General features: G+C 44.6%; 1 protein-coding gene across 2 annotated transcripts in view; it reads left to right on the top strand.

The window, feature by feature from the left end:
- TRMT2A (tRNA methyltransferase 2A) overlaps positions 1-15,888 on the top strand; it is a 53,395-nt gene that overhangs the window by 33,928 nt on the left and 3,579 nt on the right. For both annotated transcript variants that reach the window (XM_088476683.1, XM_088476682.1), the window contains 3 exons: positions 963-1,085; positions 1,198-1,273; positions 12,536-12,652. In XM_088476683.1, the coding sequence (XP_088332809.1) occupies positions 963-1,085; positions 1,198-1,273; positions 12,536-12,652 (316 nt within the window). The remainder of the gene's footprint in view (positions 1-962; positions 1,086-1,197; positions 1,274-12,535; positions 12,653-15,888) is intronic.

Raw genomic sequence — 15,888 nt, 5'->3', positions numbered from 1 at the left:
TGCCGGCTTCCCGACTCTCTAATCCCGGTATGGTTCTAATGACAGGCGTGGAGAACTCGACGCCTGTCATTATCCATACGCTGGAAGACCTTGGGGGGGTAGGGTTAGGTTTTATGGCTCCCGGGGGGACTTGGGGTTAGACTTTCCCCCAGGAGGGTTAGGTTTAGGCTAGGGGAAGGGGGGGTTAGGGTTAGGCACCCCCCCGGGAGACTTGGGTTTAGGCTGAGGAGAAGGGGGGGGGGGGGGGGGGTTAGGTTTACGCACTTAGCGGGGGGTTTAGGGTTAGGCACTTGGGGAGGTTAGGTTTAGGCACCCCTAAGGGAGGGTTAGGGGGTAGAATTAGATTAGTGATACTTAACTTTTGACTATCGGGATTTTCACCCTTGTCGGGCTGCCGCCGTTGGGATTTGAACCACCAGCCATGCGGCCGACTGTAATACCTACTACACCCTCTGTGATTACAGTATTTCTAAAACACTACAAATTGGTGCTTAAAAAGTCATTTATCCATTTGCGATTTTTGTGCTTGCTTTCTGGTCCTACAATGTTCAAAACGATATATCGTTTTATGCAATATAAAAGCTTTAGGGTGTTTATTGTCTAAGGAAATCCCAGTTACATCACTAGGTATTTCCTCTTGGTAACTAAGCATGGTAGGTTACATTATATTATTGTAGTAAGTTGCATGGTTAGCAGATTCTTTAGATCCATGCTGACAGTAGCTGCTATTTTGCTGTGGTTCGATTTGTCCATTTCACAATGTTCCCAGAAACCCTAATGTTTTAAAATCTGCAATTTGCCTGGGTGGAATTAAAAATGAAAACCGATCTTGTCAGAGGTATAAAACCGTCTCTGGTTTTGAAGGGTTTGATTATTCTCACATCAATAAATCTACATGTTAAATTGCAGTTCAAGCTTTAATTGCACATTCAGTGACTTGCTAAATAAATCCTATCACACAGGTTAACACACTTGCAGCAGAGGTTTTGTATTCAACAATTGCGGATTGGGCTCAGTTGGACCAGAACAGCACTGTATTGGATGTTTGCTGCGGGACAGGAACTATTGGCATCTCCTTGGCCAAGGTGAGGGGGAAGGGGGGGATGTTGTATTGCTGTGAAGTCTGGAAGTCTCTTTTTGGTTGTTTGTATCTGATAAAATATCAGTAAGATTTGTTTTCCATTTCACCTATGAAAGAAAGTGAAGAAGGTTGTGGGGATTGAGCTATGCCAGGAAGCCATTGCCGATGCCAAGGCTAATGCCCATATCAACAGTAAGTATCTCTCGCACTAATTGTATTTATAAATCCTTAACTTTTTTTTAGGCAAAAAGAGAAGCATTCAGTTGCTGGTGTTAGGATTGTGCTTGGAAGAAGCACAATCCTAACACCAGGAAGATCTTCTAAAGGAAGATTTCAACTGATGATACCTGATAATCCGGTCTTCTGGCTTGTAAAATTCTATTTTCCAAAACTCAGCCCAGATTAATTCAATTAAGATCTTAGACTGTGTAGAAACCAATACAAGCTCCTGTTTAGAGTTATTGTTAGAAATCTTTAATGGATCATCCTTACACTCACAGAGCGACTGTCATTGGCTCTTCATTTCTCTCAAATGGGGTAGCAATTGGTCTTGGATGTCTAATGGAGTGGTTGGGGTCCTGGTCGGACCTAACGGCGGAGTTCGTCGAACAGAGCTTTGACCCAGGGAGTCTGTTCTCAGCCTTCCACTGAATAGATTTGGACGACCTCACATAATAAAACTTAATAACTTGACTATTTATACCTGGGCAACGCCGGGTACTTCAGCTAGTGTTACTAGAAACTCCAAACATCGGGCTTCCAAGGGGCATGTGAGCAGTTGCATCTTTCTAGAGTTCTGCCAGGATTCAAATATTTTATATTTTCAATATTTTGTATAACTGATTTGCGACTTATTTTATGGAGAAAAAGCTTCTCCTAATTAGAGAGCATGGGAGGAATGTAATTGGTTACGAGTTTGTACCAGTGCATGTGTGCCAATGTTTCCACCACTGGATTTAAAGAGTCAGTATTTTAAAAGCAAGATCGTTTTGCCTTTTCTATTAAATCTTGTGGCAAAATTGCTGAAAAAGTGTCGCTTTTACAAACTCGTACCCATTACATACCCCCCAGAGAGCTTATTGCCCCTCTGACATACAGGATGGTATGTACAAGCTTTCTTCTTCGGGGTCCATAGGGTCCACAGAAATTACCTTGGGATATGTGGTTGGAGTGATCCAGGCACCAAATGGTTAACAAGCTTTAGCTCCCAAGATGCACTGGATCCTCCTCCATATATACCCTGCCCCCCGGCTATAGGCAGTTTTTTCTTTTGGTGCAAGAAGGCACCTTATTAACAGTGGGACTGCGGCAGCAGTCTCAAACAAGTTTTTTTTTTTTTTTTTTTTTCCTGAGCAGTGGCGCGTGCTGAGTGAGGGGAAAAACCGAAGCGGCTAAGCTTCCGAATAGACGCCAGTGTCGCCGCTCCGTCTTGCCCCGCCGGCGGCACAACACCAGTGACGTGATTGGTGATTTTGGTGGGCTTAGTCAGCCCAGGGCTGCAACCAGAAACATCGGGATGCAGGTAAGTGGTTCCCTGCGCGCGCTGACGTGGGGAACCCTGTGGCAGTCTGTGCCTCCGGCGGTGGAGACTCGCCGGGGAACGCTGTTGTGAGGAGCCATGTGCAAACTGTCTCCAACACTAGACCACCGGGACATGAGGGATCCTGACAGCCAGGGGCTTGATGGCGGCGGCCATGTCAGTGTGCCAGGTGGATCCATACAGCAAAGGGGAGGAACGCTTTCCCCTGGCAGCCCCTCCCCTGACCCAGACGCTGGTTTATATTGGGTGTGAAACATTGTCGCATTTATACTCAGACTTTGCGTAACATTAGGGGTTTTTGTTATGTCCAAGGGAACTGAAAGACAGGTGGCTGAAGCCCCTGTGCTGGTATCATGTATGGCCTGTAAAGCAAGGTTATCCCCACATGATTTCATACAAGATGGATTATGTGGTCACTGTTTTAAGGAGTCACCACATCAGTCAAACCTACCAGCTTCTGGGCAGGAACCCCCTTGGGCTTCCTTTTCCCAGATCATGGCACAGGTTGCAGACCGATTGGCGGCCACGGGGCAGGCCCCATCGATGGGATACTCTCAGCAGCTGCAACCCATTATGTTTATGCCCCCTATGCATCCGTCCTGGATGGACATGTGTGCTCACTCAGGTCAGAATGTGGCTTCGTCCTTAGCAGCTTTTCTGCAACCGTGGCAAGCAGCTAGGCCAATCCAGCCAAAAACCAGAAGGTGATCGGTTTCACACGCCGTCCAGCCTTCAGTTTCTTGTACATCTTCTGATGAGTATGTGGTTACACTGGGCTCCTCTCACTAATCTTTTTCGGAAGGGGAAGTCCATTTTCCAGCAGCAGATGTCCCCTATCTGATTAGGGATGTTAAGGCTGCGCTAAACATAGACGAAGAGGAGCCGGTACAAAGACAGCCTCCAGGATTCAAATGCGAAAAAGTGGTGAAAGCTGAATTTCCCAAATCTGAGCACCTTTCGGGACTTATGGGGGAAACATGGAGTTCTCTGGATAGGAAATTCCATATTTCTAGAAGGTTGAGGCCTTATACCCCCTTTCCATTGGATGAGAGCACCAAATGGGAAGTTCCTCCGTCAGTAAACACACATGTGGCACATCTGGTTAGGAGCTCCACATTGCCCATACCATCTGCATCCACTCTTAAATGTTCCACGGATAGGAGACTGGAAGCCTGTCTTAAAGCAGTCTTTTCTCTATCAGGTGCTGTCACTCACCCGACCATGGCCACGACCTGGGTTTCCAAAGCCATTGAGGAATGGATAAATACACTGAAGGAGGCTCTTCCAGAAGCTTCCAAGGAACAGCTGACAATGATCTCCTATGTTAAGGAGACAGCGTCCTATTTGGGAGAGGCAGCGTTGGATGCTGGTATATTCTCTTCTAAAGCATCAGTTGTCTCAGTGGTGGCTCAGAGAGCCCTTTGGTTAAGGGACTGGAAAGCAGCTCTAAGAGGGCCCTGGAATCCCTTCCGTTTATGGGAGGCAATTTGTTTGGCACGGAATTAGACAAGATTGTGGCTACGGTGGCAGCTTCTAAAATGGCTGGTCTACTAAACCTAAGCAGTCGTCCTTTTGGGCCTTTCGGCCACAAGGAAAAGCAAAGGGTCAATCTTCCTCTAGAATCAGTTCTCGCGGTAAGCCACAGTCTAAGAAATCCTGGCCAAGGAGACATCCGGCTTCCAGGTTTGAAGATAAACCTGCAACCTGATGGGACAGGCCTCCCTCTGGGAGATCCCAGAGTAGGAGGCCTACTTCTTCAGTTTTCAGGCACCTGGCATTTCACAACAACAGATGCCTGGGTTCGGGAGGTGGTCTCCCAGGGGTACACCCTTACTTTCTGGAGAAGTCCCCCGCAAAGGTTTTTCTGTGAAAACCTTGGCCATCCAACAGGCTATACACTCCCTGCTGGTGTCAGGGGTAATAATCCCGATTCCAGTGAATCAACTAGGAAAGGGATAATATTCTTGATTCAAAAACCCAATGGATCTCACTGGCCTATTCTAAACCCGAAGGGACTCAACACATTTATCTGGGTGCCCAGGTTTCGTATGGTAACCCTTTTGGTCGATTGTGTTGCAATGGAACTGGGGGATTTCATGGTGTCCTTGGATATTCAGGATGCATACCTTCATGTACCAATTACGCCATCCCACCAACTGTTCTTGTGGTTCGCAGTGCTGCAGACACATTTCCAATTTTAGGCACTGACTTTTGGTTTATCAACAGCCCCTTGGGTGTTTTCCAAAATCATGACAGTAATGACTGCCTGCCTCAGGCACCAGGCAGTCAGGATACTGCCATACTTGGACGATCTCCTGCTATTGGTACAATCGCCACAAGAGTTGCAGCATCATCTTAGACTGATAATTGCCTGTTTACTCAGACATGGATGGATCATAAATTGGAAGATAAACCGTACAGCAGATGGTGCATTTAGGGGCACGCTTGGATTCTCTGGCACAGAGGACCTATCTGCCAGAAGACAAGATTGCGGCCCTTCAGCGGCGGATATCCAGGCTTTTTCACAGTCTGTCAGTATCTGTTCATTCAGCAATGCGGGTTCTGGGATCCATGGTTTCCACCTTCAACATGGTGGAGTATGTCCAGTTCCACTCCAGACCATTGCAGTGGGTTAATTCTCTCACACTGGAACGGGGAGTACCACTCAAAGTGACAGACGATCTGTCTCTTGCCAGGAGTGCGTCTGTCCCTCTCATAGTGGTTACAGACTTACCGTCTCAACAATGGTCGCCCATTCTGGATTCCAGATTGGGTACTCCTTACGACCGATGCCAGCATCCCCGGAGGGGGCGCAGTGACAGGTCGACACACATTTCAAGGAAAATGGACGACCAGGGAAAGTCCCCTGTCCATAAACGTCCTGGAACTAAGGGCAGTATTCAGGGCGCTTGTTCAGGCGCAAGAAATACTAAAGGGCAGGCCTGTCCAGGTACAGTTCGACAACACTACCGCAGTAGCCTACCTCAACCATCAGGAAGGCACGCGGAGCCAGGCTTCCATGGCGGAAGTATCAAACATTCTGGTATGGGCAGAATGTCGCCTTACGGCGATATCAGCGGTGTTCATACCAGGAGTCCTCAATTAGGAAGCGGACTTCCTAAGTCAGCAGGATATACACGCCGGAGAGTGGGCTCTTCACAGGTATTTCAGAGCCTTGTGGACAGATGGGGTCTTCCAGAGGTAGACCTCATGGCCTCAAGTCACAACTACAGGGTCCCCATGTACGGATCCAGAACCAGGGATCCTGCAGCCAAGTTTGTGGACACTCTGGCAGTAAAGTGGAACTTCAGACTGACGTATCGCTTTCCTCCATTTTCTCTTCTTCCAAGGGTCATCAGGAAGCTCAAGCAAGAAGGCGGGACAGCAATACTGATAGCTCCTGCTTGGCCCAGACGCCATTGGTTCACCGACCGACCGACAGAGTCTTTCCATAGACAATCCGTGGCCTCTTCCTCTAAAGCTGGACCTGTTAATACAGGGTCCCTGCCGGTATCCAGATCTTCCTCATCTGTCTTTGACGGCATGACTCTTGAGTCCTCCATCTTAAAAGCAAAAGGTTTTTCCAATTCTGTAATTCAGACAATGCAGAGGACACGGAAACCTTCATCTACCCGCATTTATTACAGAATTTGGCACTGGTATTTTCAGTGGTGTGAACATAGAAATTGTGACCCTAAGGTGTTTAAGGTCTCTCGAGTGCTTTCTTTTCTTCAGGCTGGATTAGATCAGGGTCTCCATCTGGCCACCTTGAGGGTTGAGGTTTCTGCACTTTCAGTTTGGTTTCAGTGAAGGATCGCACCATTGCCTGCTGTTATAATATTTTTTTTCAGGGTGTTCTGAGGGTTCAGCCTACCTTTGTCCCCCCGGTAGCACCGTGGAATTTGACGTTTGTTCTCAGGGCTTTGCAGGCTCCACCATTTGGACCCCTGAAATCAGTAGACCTAAAGTGATTGACAGCGAAAACCGTTTTTCTTCTGGCTACCTCTCCTGCCCGTAGGGTCTCTGATTTGGCAGCCCTTTCATTTCACTCTCATTTTTTTATATTTCATCCGGATAGAGCTGTTCTTCATACCAGGGCGGGGTACCTTCCTAAGATGGTATCCCGGTTTCATGTAAATTAAGAAATTGTGGTTCCGGCTTTGCAAGCTTCAGGCCTCTCTGCAGGCGAAGCATCATTGGATGTTGTCCGTGCACTACGTATCTATGTTAGATCGCACCAACCCCATTAGAAAGTCAGATTCTTTATTTGTGTTGTATGGCTGTCATAAGCGAGGCTGGCCAGCTAGCAAACAGACTTTGGCCAGATGGTTGCATGTGACAATTTCTCAAGCATACACAGAAGCTGGTCTTGTTCCGAACACGGTCCCAGCACATTCTACTCGATCTGTGGGTGGTTCGCCGGGGTGCCTCTGCTGAACAAATATGTAAGTCCACACCTTTGTCAAATTTTACGCATTTGACACATTTGCCTCTCAGGATGCTTCCTTTGGGCGTAGGATTCTCCTTTCTACTGAAACACAGGAGCGTCCCCACCCTTAAAGGGAACTGCTTTGGGACATCCCCAAGGTAATTTCTGTGGACCCTATGGACCCCGAAGAAGAAAATATGTTATGGTAAAACATACCTTTTGTTAACTCTTTTTCTACGAAGTCCATAGGGTCCACAGGACACCCACTCTAACGCACCTGGTGTTGTTTGGTAATCTTTTCTTTTGTATCTTCTACTATTCCCTATTCTTAGTGTTTCTGGAGTACAAGGGTCTTCTCATCTTATTTCCTTCTCCTACTTGATAACAAACTAACTGCCTGTAGCCAGGGCGGGGTATATATGGAGGAGGCTAAAGCTTGTTAACTGTTTGGTGTCTGCCAGAAGGTCTTAATGAAATGGGTGAGGCCAGAGGTGAATTTGCAGTTGAGGTGAGACACACATAAGTAGTGGAAGATACATGCACAGACTTAGTGATTGAGGTTTATATCCTCAATAATTGCTACTGTGCCAAAAGAAACAAACAAATGACCTAGTAAATAAACGGATACTAAAGAACATTCACCTTGTGGGCCTTATTGAAGGCATTGAAAGCCAAACTCTGTAGGCTTTTCTGGATACATGGCTGTTTTCTACCTTTTGGAGTTGGTTGACGCTACTGAGTGGCGCCTAGCTCCTCTCCAAAACCATTTATTGCAAAACCCCAGAATAAAAAAAGATAACAGTGCACAAGATAAAGGTGCAATCGCTCAGGACAATCATGATATACTGTATATACAGATTATTTTTTTGTTGATTTTCAGCACATAGTCTGATGCAGTCACTGCATGGCTGGAATTTGTCTAATTTACGGGAAAGAGAGGGGATGGCCATATTACAGTGGTGAGGAGTGCTGTTTATATATTGCGGCTCCTGTCACGGGGCATTGCAATCCCAGAGATTAAGGCTAGGTACATATCAGAACGATGTACAAAAGACGCATTGGTTTTTCCAATTTGTTCATCATCCGATGTGTGACACTGCTAGCTGACGCTGGGCTTATGTGGGTTGGACCACAGGAATAGGCATTAGAAGACTAATCTGGCTCCACCCCCCTACATAACCTCTCCTGCGTCCCTGAAGCCTCAGTTGTTTCCTAGTGCTTATGGCACTATGTATCTCTGCTCCTTAAAGTTAGCTTTATTTTTTATTTTTTTATTTTAATTTGTTTTTTTGTCACCAGCCACAGCTCCTGTTTACAGGGCTCAGGCAGTCAGAGCGGCTCCGGTTAGGCAGGGTGGTCATTAAAAGGCCTCAATCTTCATTTAGAGGAGGCACACTTTAAGATGGAGTCTCTGCGTTCTGTCATCAGTTCAATGTTAGCAGGGGAATTTTTGGCATCCCTGGATGTCAAAGATGCCTATCTTCATGTTCCAATTTTGCAGGGTCATCAAAAGTTACTTTGGTTTGCAGTGGGAGTCCATCACTTCCAATTCGGAGCTCTTTCGTTTGGTTTATCCATGGCTCCTATAGTATCACATGGTAGCCTTACTTAGAAAAAAGGGTGTTACCATCGTTCCATACTTATATGACCTGTTGGTAAAGGCAGGTTCAGAGTCTATTCTGATGCAGCATTTGGAGATGGTCAAGGAAACGTTGGAATCCCACGGGTGGGTAATCAGCTATCCAAAGTCCAATCTTATACCATCTCAGCGGATGATCTTTTTAGGTTTCCATCTTCCTTCAGAAAATGTTCAGAATCTACAGTCTTTGGTCAGGACTGTAAATCAGCTTCCACATGTTTCTATCCTCAGGGGTATGAAACTTCTGGGCAAGATGGTGGCATCATTCGAGGCCGTTCTTTTGCCAGGTTTCATTCCCATCCTCTGCAGGCCCAAATCCTGGCTCAATGGGTCCGAAAGGATCTTCGTTCGGACAAGCAGTTTTTTTGCTTGTCACCTGAGACAGGGAAATCCCTCCAGTGATGGCTACAGCCTCAGAACAATCCCTCCTGAATTTATGGTGGTGACCATTGGACCCTGGTCACCACCAATGATTGTTTGGGGTGGGGTGAATCTTGGCCTTCAGTTTCAGGGCTGCTGGTCTAGGTCCGAGGCACAGCGCCCAAACAGCATTCTGGGACTGTGAGCTGTCAGGTTGAATCTTCTACAGATCTTTTCTTGGCGTGGTTACTTGCGATATCGGCCATCCACATTCCCGTAATGGAGAACTGGGAGGTAGATTAGTGCATCGGGGGGGGGGGGGGGAACTCCATTATGAGATTTTACAGCCCATAGTAAGCCTTTGGAGAATGCCCGATATATACCTGAAGGCCTTTCTCCTCAACAAGCGGTTGCCAATTTACGGAGCAAGGTCCAGGGACCCTCATGCAACTTTGGTGGACACTCTGTTGGTTCTGCGGTCCTTCAGTCTTGGGCCATCTTTTTCCTCTTTTGCCATATTGGCCAGGGTGCTTTAGAAGATTCAGCGAGAGGGTCTTCTGGTCATTCTAATTGCTGCAGATTGGCCACGTTGAGCATGGTATTAATCTCTGCAGGGTCTTCTGTTCTGTCTTCCCTTTCTGTGCTATTTCAGAAACGTTTAGCAGTCATTCAGACGTTTCTGCAGGGCTCGCTTTGCCTCCAACCACCTTTTTATATTCCTCCTATTCCTCCTTGGAATTTAAATTTTGTCCTGCACGCTCTTCAAAAACCACCTTTTGAACCTTTGGAAACAGTAGATCTGCACTACCTTACCTTGAAGGTTGTCTTCTAGCCATAGCTTTGGCTAGAAGGCTGTCTGAACTTACGGCACTGTCCTGTTCTCCCTTAATTTTTCATATGAATCAAGGCCTTGCCTAATGGGTGACGGCAGCTATACGACAGGCATATCTGTCCGGAGATGTGTCAGTTACTACTTCACTCATGGCCCATTTAACACGGGTGGTTGGGACATATATGGCGGTTCTCTGTGGTGCATTGGTGGATCAGTTGTGCAAGGCAGCAACCTGGTCTTCTGTGCATACGTTCACCTGGTTTTATAGTTTTCATACTTTTTGTTATGTTGAGACATCCTTGCCAGTTGAGATTCCCCTCCCCATTAGGCTTGCTTTGGGAAATCCCAGCGTCAGCTAGTAGTGTCACCCAGATCAGATAATAAGGAAATTAAATTTTTTATATACTCACCATAAAATACTTACCTCGCCATCCACGTGAGGGACACTGTGATCCCTCCTTTTCTAGTCATCTTTCTGTTTTTGTTTTAGTTTATGGTTTTATCGTGGTGCGATTTTGCTTTCTCCAAGTGGCTTTGTTAGAAAATAGGGAAGCAGGAGGGATTATGTAGGTAGGTGGTGAAACCAATCCTATTAGTCTTCTAATGCCTACTCCTGTGGTCCAACCCACTTAACCCCAGCATCAGCTAGCAGTGTCACCCAGATGGATGACAAGGGAAAGATATTACGGTGAGTACATAAAAAATCCAATCTTCCCTTCATCCCAGAACACACCATACAGAGCACACTATGCAATCTTCTGAATGACTGCACTATATATTGTGTTGAGAGGTTGTATCCAATTAATCTTTTCTCCTGTACACACTATGCAATAAATAGATCACTGGCAGTTCAGGTGATGTATCCAGGTAGTTTGAGCAAGGTAGTAGGGTGGGGTTGAGAGAGACTGGCCTGCTTAGGGATTTTATTAATAATTTTATTATTGTTTTACATATAACTACCAATACATTATATAATGCAGAACTATTCTTCTTATTTGTATTGGAAAGGGCCTGTATGAATGTATGTTGCTCATTGCTTTACTTTCAATGGACTACATGAAATAATACCCATGTGGCCTCCATCATGTATTGGCAAGAGTTTATTCGTTACCTGATTGACTTCTCAGTATTGCCATGCTTCTTACAAGTATGACAGAAAAGCCTAAAATGTAAATATTCTAACCAGTTCCATCTTACCCTGTATCTACAGTACACATGTCTGCTACATACAGTGCAGCAGCCATTTTCCAACACTGCTGCTTATAAATTTACTATAGGCCAGTATCTCATGAATACTAGTACTAATTTACTTTGGTGAGATCACTAATTAATAGGACACATTCTCAACATTGGTTCGTCTTGCAAAATAACTCTGTCAAATCTGTCAGTTGGTGACCAATGATCATAAAGAAAAACAGACATGATTAAGCCTTCTAATATAAAATGTGACATTGATGCTCTAAATCTTGTAATAAAAAGTTAGGACATACATTTTAAGATCAAGGACTCAGTGTTGTGGTGACAATGTGTATACAGAACCAGCACTTAATCCAAAAAGCAGCATTATAAATCTGTAATCATGTGATGTAAGGGATGAAGTCTACAATTTTTAGCATCTAAATAAGCTATATGTGGCACTTTTCCTATACTGTAGTGGTATTTGTCTGTGACTGCACTGAGCCAAAGAACTGTGGGTCCCAGGGACCCCTCACATTAAAATTTAGGGTCCTACAGGATCATTTCTGGGCCCCATTGGAATGATTATTTTCAGTGATAATATAACAGAGAAATAAAGAAATATAATCCAGTTTTGTAAAGCATAATTTAGCTTTATTACAGTAAGTGCAATATTAAATGTTGATCCAAGCAACCTAAATCTTATTTTTCCATGATGTGCAGGCTTCGGTAACCAACTTTAAAGCTGCCACATAGACTTAGGGCCGAATTCAATTAGCCCCGTTAATTTAACGGGGATGAAAAATGGCCGTTATTAACGCCTATTAAATTAACACGTTAATGGACGTTAACACACAGAATCTGTGATAAATTCACTGACCTATGTGTTAACATGGTCCCGGCACCCGAACACAGGCTATTTATCGGGGATTTAATTTCCAACCAGCTCAGGAACAAAAGAAAATCCCCGTTAAGTGCAACCTGCGGGTTGTTTAAAACATGTGAACACTGAACAGCCTCATATGTGTTCCAACCCTTGAAATTTTTTTAAACTATGGACAGCAAAAGTACACCTCAATAACAATGTTACATAGATTGTTTTGAAATGTTATGCATATTTGTAAGTGAGTGAGGGTGATCCTATTTCTCTCTTCAGGGGTACAGAAGAGAATTTTGAGCCTGTTAAGGCACTTTTGAGAAGGGACATCAACTTATATTTGTTTGTTTCAGCAAATGAAACTATGTACTGTAAAATATTATATCATGCAAGATAATGAATATATCAAAACTGCTGAAATGGTCCGGAAAGCGCTATGGATGATTAGAAAATGTTCCAGAAATTTGATTTTTAGTGAACTTAGATTTAGCTTCTTTCAAATATGCAGATCTCCTGGAAGTGCACATACTTGACAAATATCTATACAGTCCCTGTAATGTGCATGCCTTGAATAAATATGCAAGACATTCCTTGATTACAGAACTCGACAATGTTGAATTTCGTTGTGGCAAAGCTGAAGACATCTTCCCTACTCTGATAAACTCATTTTACTCTCAAAACCCTGTTGCTATAGTTGACCCACCTAGAGCTGGACTTCGTAAGTATCAGACTGCATTATTACTAATGTGTGCAACTCTACAATGTTAAAATTTCAACTGGCGGAATTTCATTTAGAATTGCAGTTGCTTGTCCCATGTGCTAAATTTTAGCATCATGGTTTACAGCACTTTTATTATAAAGGTATATAAAACATTTTATTGAAGGCATCAATTGCTTCATGTGGATGTCACATGATAACTACAACTTTGAGCATAATGGTAAAGGGTAATGTACAGTTGTTCCAGTATTGTATTTACCAATGACCATCAATGTATTATCCCTGCTGAAGCGGAAGAACAGTAGAATGGAGGCAAACCATGCCATAGGTTTTATTTAATTATTGTAGAGGTACATAGATGAGAAGGGGATGGAAAGCAGAGGAAACACCTTGTGGGGGGATTAATGGAAAGACTGGTCCACTCTGAGGCGTAGCACCAGAAAAATGAAGCAGTGTGGGCTACCTAGGGCAGAATTCAAATTAAGCAAGGGATTTATTTTAGAAAGTTACCCAAGGTGCTCAAACTTTATGGCAAGCGGAGGAGAAGTTCTTCTGGATGCTAATAATGTATTCAGTTTGCCAAATTCACTCCACTGCCAAAGGGAAAATGGGGGGGAGCTACCCTTTACCACAGTGCACAAGTTTGACAAGTCATTCTGCTTCATTTTGGCATATGCTTAGCGACATCCTGGAATCTGTAAGGGTAGAAACATGCAAGAGGACATGATTCTGACCACTATTCATAGGGGTTGTAGTCTGAAGAAAAGATCTCTTTTTCCAGATTAAACCAGAAGTGCGTGGGAAAAATTCTGTGTGGGTTTTCTGGGACCAAATACTGCTTAAAGGCACCTGATAGGCATTTCCTTTTATGTGCACATTTATTGAGGATTTCCAGACCATTTTTAAAATATTGGACTCATCCCCTGAATTGTAAGTCTCCCCAAAATCCACTTCTTATTTACATTTATGAAGACCTGTCTCCAGGTGGAGAGGGTCAGTATAAATCCCTTTCACAAATTGTAAATGGAGGTAAATATTTTGTATAGAGGAGAGTCTCTTTGAGAGGTGAGCTTTGGCTGAACAGTAGAAACGTCTGATCTGCAGGAACTGCCACATAGAAACTAGAAACTTGTTTAGCTTTACAGAGTCTTTTTAAAAAGTGCATAACCAGGGTTATTTGAGAGGACCTTTGAGCAGAGGTCATTGTTGTCCGATATGAGAATTACTGGAGAGGAAAATAGGGGTAGTTTTGTGTTGGATAACAACTAGACCAAATAGTTGGATAACTTAATGAGAGTGGGCCAGGGCTGGTCTCAACCTCAGTAGTACCCTCAGGAAAACAATTACTCTGAGTCATACCCAAATCTACTGCTCTGGGCCCGATTCAGAGGTGGACAGAATAAAAACTTCGGCTGCAAGCAATGTTTTAATTCTGCGTATGGTTATGCCGGAGGAAGCAGAGCGGAGATCCATGCAATTTCGATAGGCATTCCTGGGCGGTGACTGGAGAGCTGGCTATCGGCGTGTCTGTGTCAGGGACTGCATTGAAAAGACACAGTTCTACTGGCACCTGCGACCATGTACCGTCGGAAATTCTGAGCAACCTTAGTGTTGCTCTAATATCCGATGGTGCACCCGATGTCTGATTGATGGTGTGACTATTTGCGCACATTGTCAGATTAGAGCCGGAGCTGGTGCGCATCTCAGTAGGAAGCTCATCAGCTGCGGCATTAGCATAAATTTGCAACTCTGTCTACGTCTGAATCAGCCCTTCTGTCTAACCACACTCTGGTACCTGGAAGGATAACGTCATTGCACACATTGGGCTAAGTGGGTCACATTAAATATTTACATACATTAGTGCCCGCTTAAGCTACAAGGTCTTTGTATACGACCAGAAAAATCATTGTGTTTTGGAGGGATATGAGGATTAGGTTGGGAAATGTAATCGGGTGTGAAATAAGTATAGTGGTCTTGGCACTGCATTCATTCCGATAGAAGTGATATGACTGATCAAGGAACTAAACCTATTATTCCATGCCTCTAAATCTCACTTAATGGGCTTAGTTAACCTGATAGTCTATTCTCTCTAAGGCCCTGATTCAGAGGTGGACGCTAATGCATGCATGGCTGCGATATATTTCAGATTCGCAGCTGCGATAATATGCTAATGCTAGTCTCAGCCTTCCCCTTCTGTAATTGTTAACGCCTGAGACGCTCACTTTCAATGTCCTTGGGCAGTGGAAATCCGCATGTGGACCCAAACACTCCCCCCTCACGATTACCATCAACACTAATGGTGCGTACACACTAGATGATATGCTCTCTGAGCGATATAGTCTAGTGTGTCCCCAGCAGGGTGTGCTCAATGTCGTTCATGACATTGAGCACACCCGCTGAACGATATCATTAACGATATTGTTCAGCGCCGGGCTCTCTTCCCCCATCCCCCAACATGCAGCAACCTGATGACATCGTCAGGTTGGCCTGCATGTTAACCCGATGAACGATGATGACGAACGACCCGCGGGAAAGCTTCGTCGTTATCGTTCATCGTTTTTGTGATTAAAAATGGACGATAAAGTGGGCGACTGAACGATAGCGTTATCGTTCAGTCGTCCACTTTAATCGCCCAGTGTGTACCCACCATTATGACGCCCTATGGCTGGCACACTGTCTCCTCCTAAACTTTCTCTAATCCTGGCCTCTCTAGCTGCGGCTCTGCGTTTGAGAATGCAGCCACCTTCACTGACACACCTGTGAGACTCCCACAACACACCCATGTGATGGCCTTTTTTATGCGTTCACTTCAGGCCACCTCTCAGGGATGCCCATGCCTTTTTGCCATCATCCCAGATAAGTGTGATCACATATGCAACAGCAATCTCTGCATACACTCAGTGCGCCAATGCGCCATTGGTGTTTTCAGGACTTTTCGCACATGCGCAGTAGTAAACAATTTGCTCAACTGCGCAAATATCAACTTATATATTTATAGATATTTGGTCATTCTTGAATGTAATTTAATAAGGAAATTAAGGGTCATATTCAATTCGTATCGAAAACGGCAGTATTTCTCACCATTGGCAAAAACGAGCATTTTTTTGAAAAAAAAAAAGGCAACATTTTTGCCAAAACAACGGCAAACAGGCAAAAATGGAGGAAAAAAAACTGGAGAAAAGTTTTCTCCATCCCAAAATATGTGGGGATTTCTTTCAGAACCCTGTAAACACCCC

The sequence above is a fragment of the Taudactylus pleione genome, unplaced genomic scaffold (genome assembly GCF_031769625.1).
Source record: "Taudactylus pleione unplaced genomic scaffold, aTauple2 ptg000191l, whole genome shotgun sequence".
In the NCBI taxonomy this organism is placed as follows: domain Eukaryota; kingdom Metazoa; phylum Chordata; class Amphibia; order Anura; family Myobatrachidae; genus Taudactylus; species Taudactylus pleione.
This window is presented reverse-complemented; position numbering and strand designations above follow the sequence as displayed.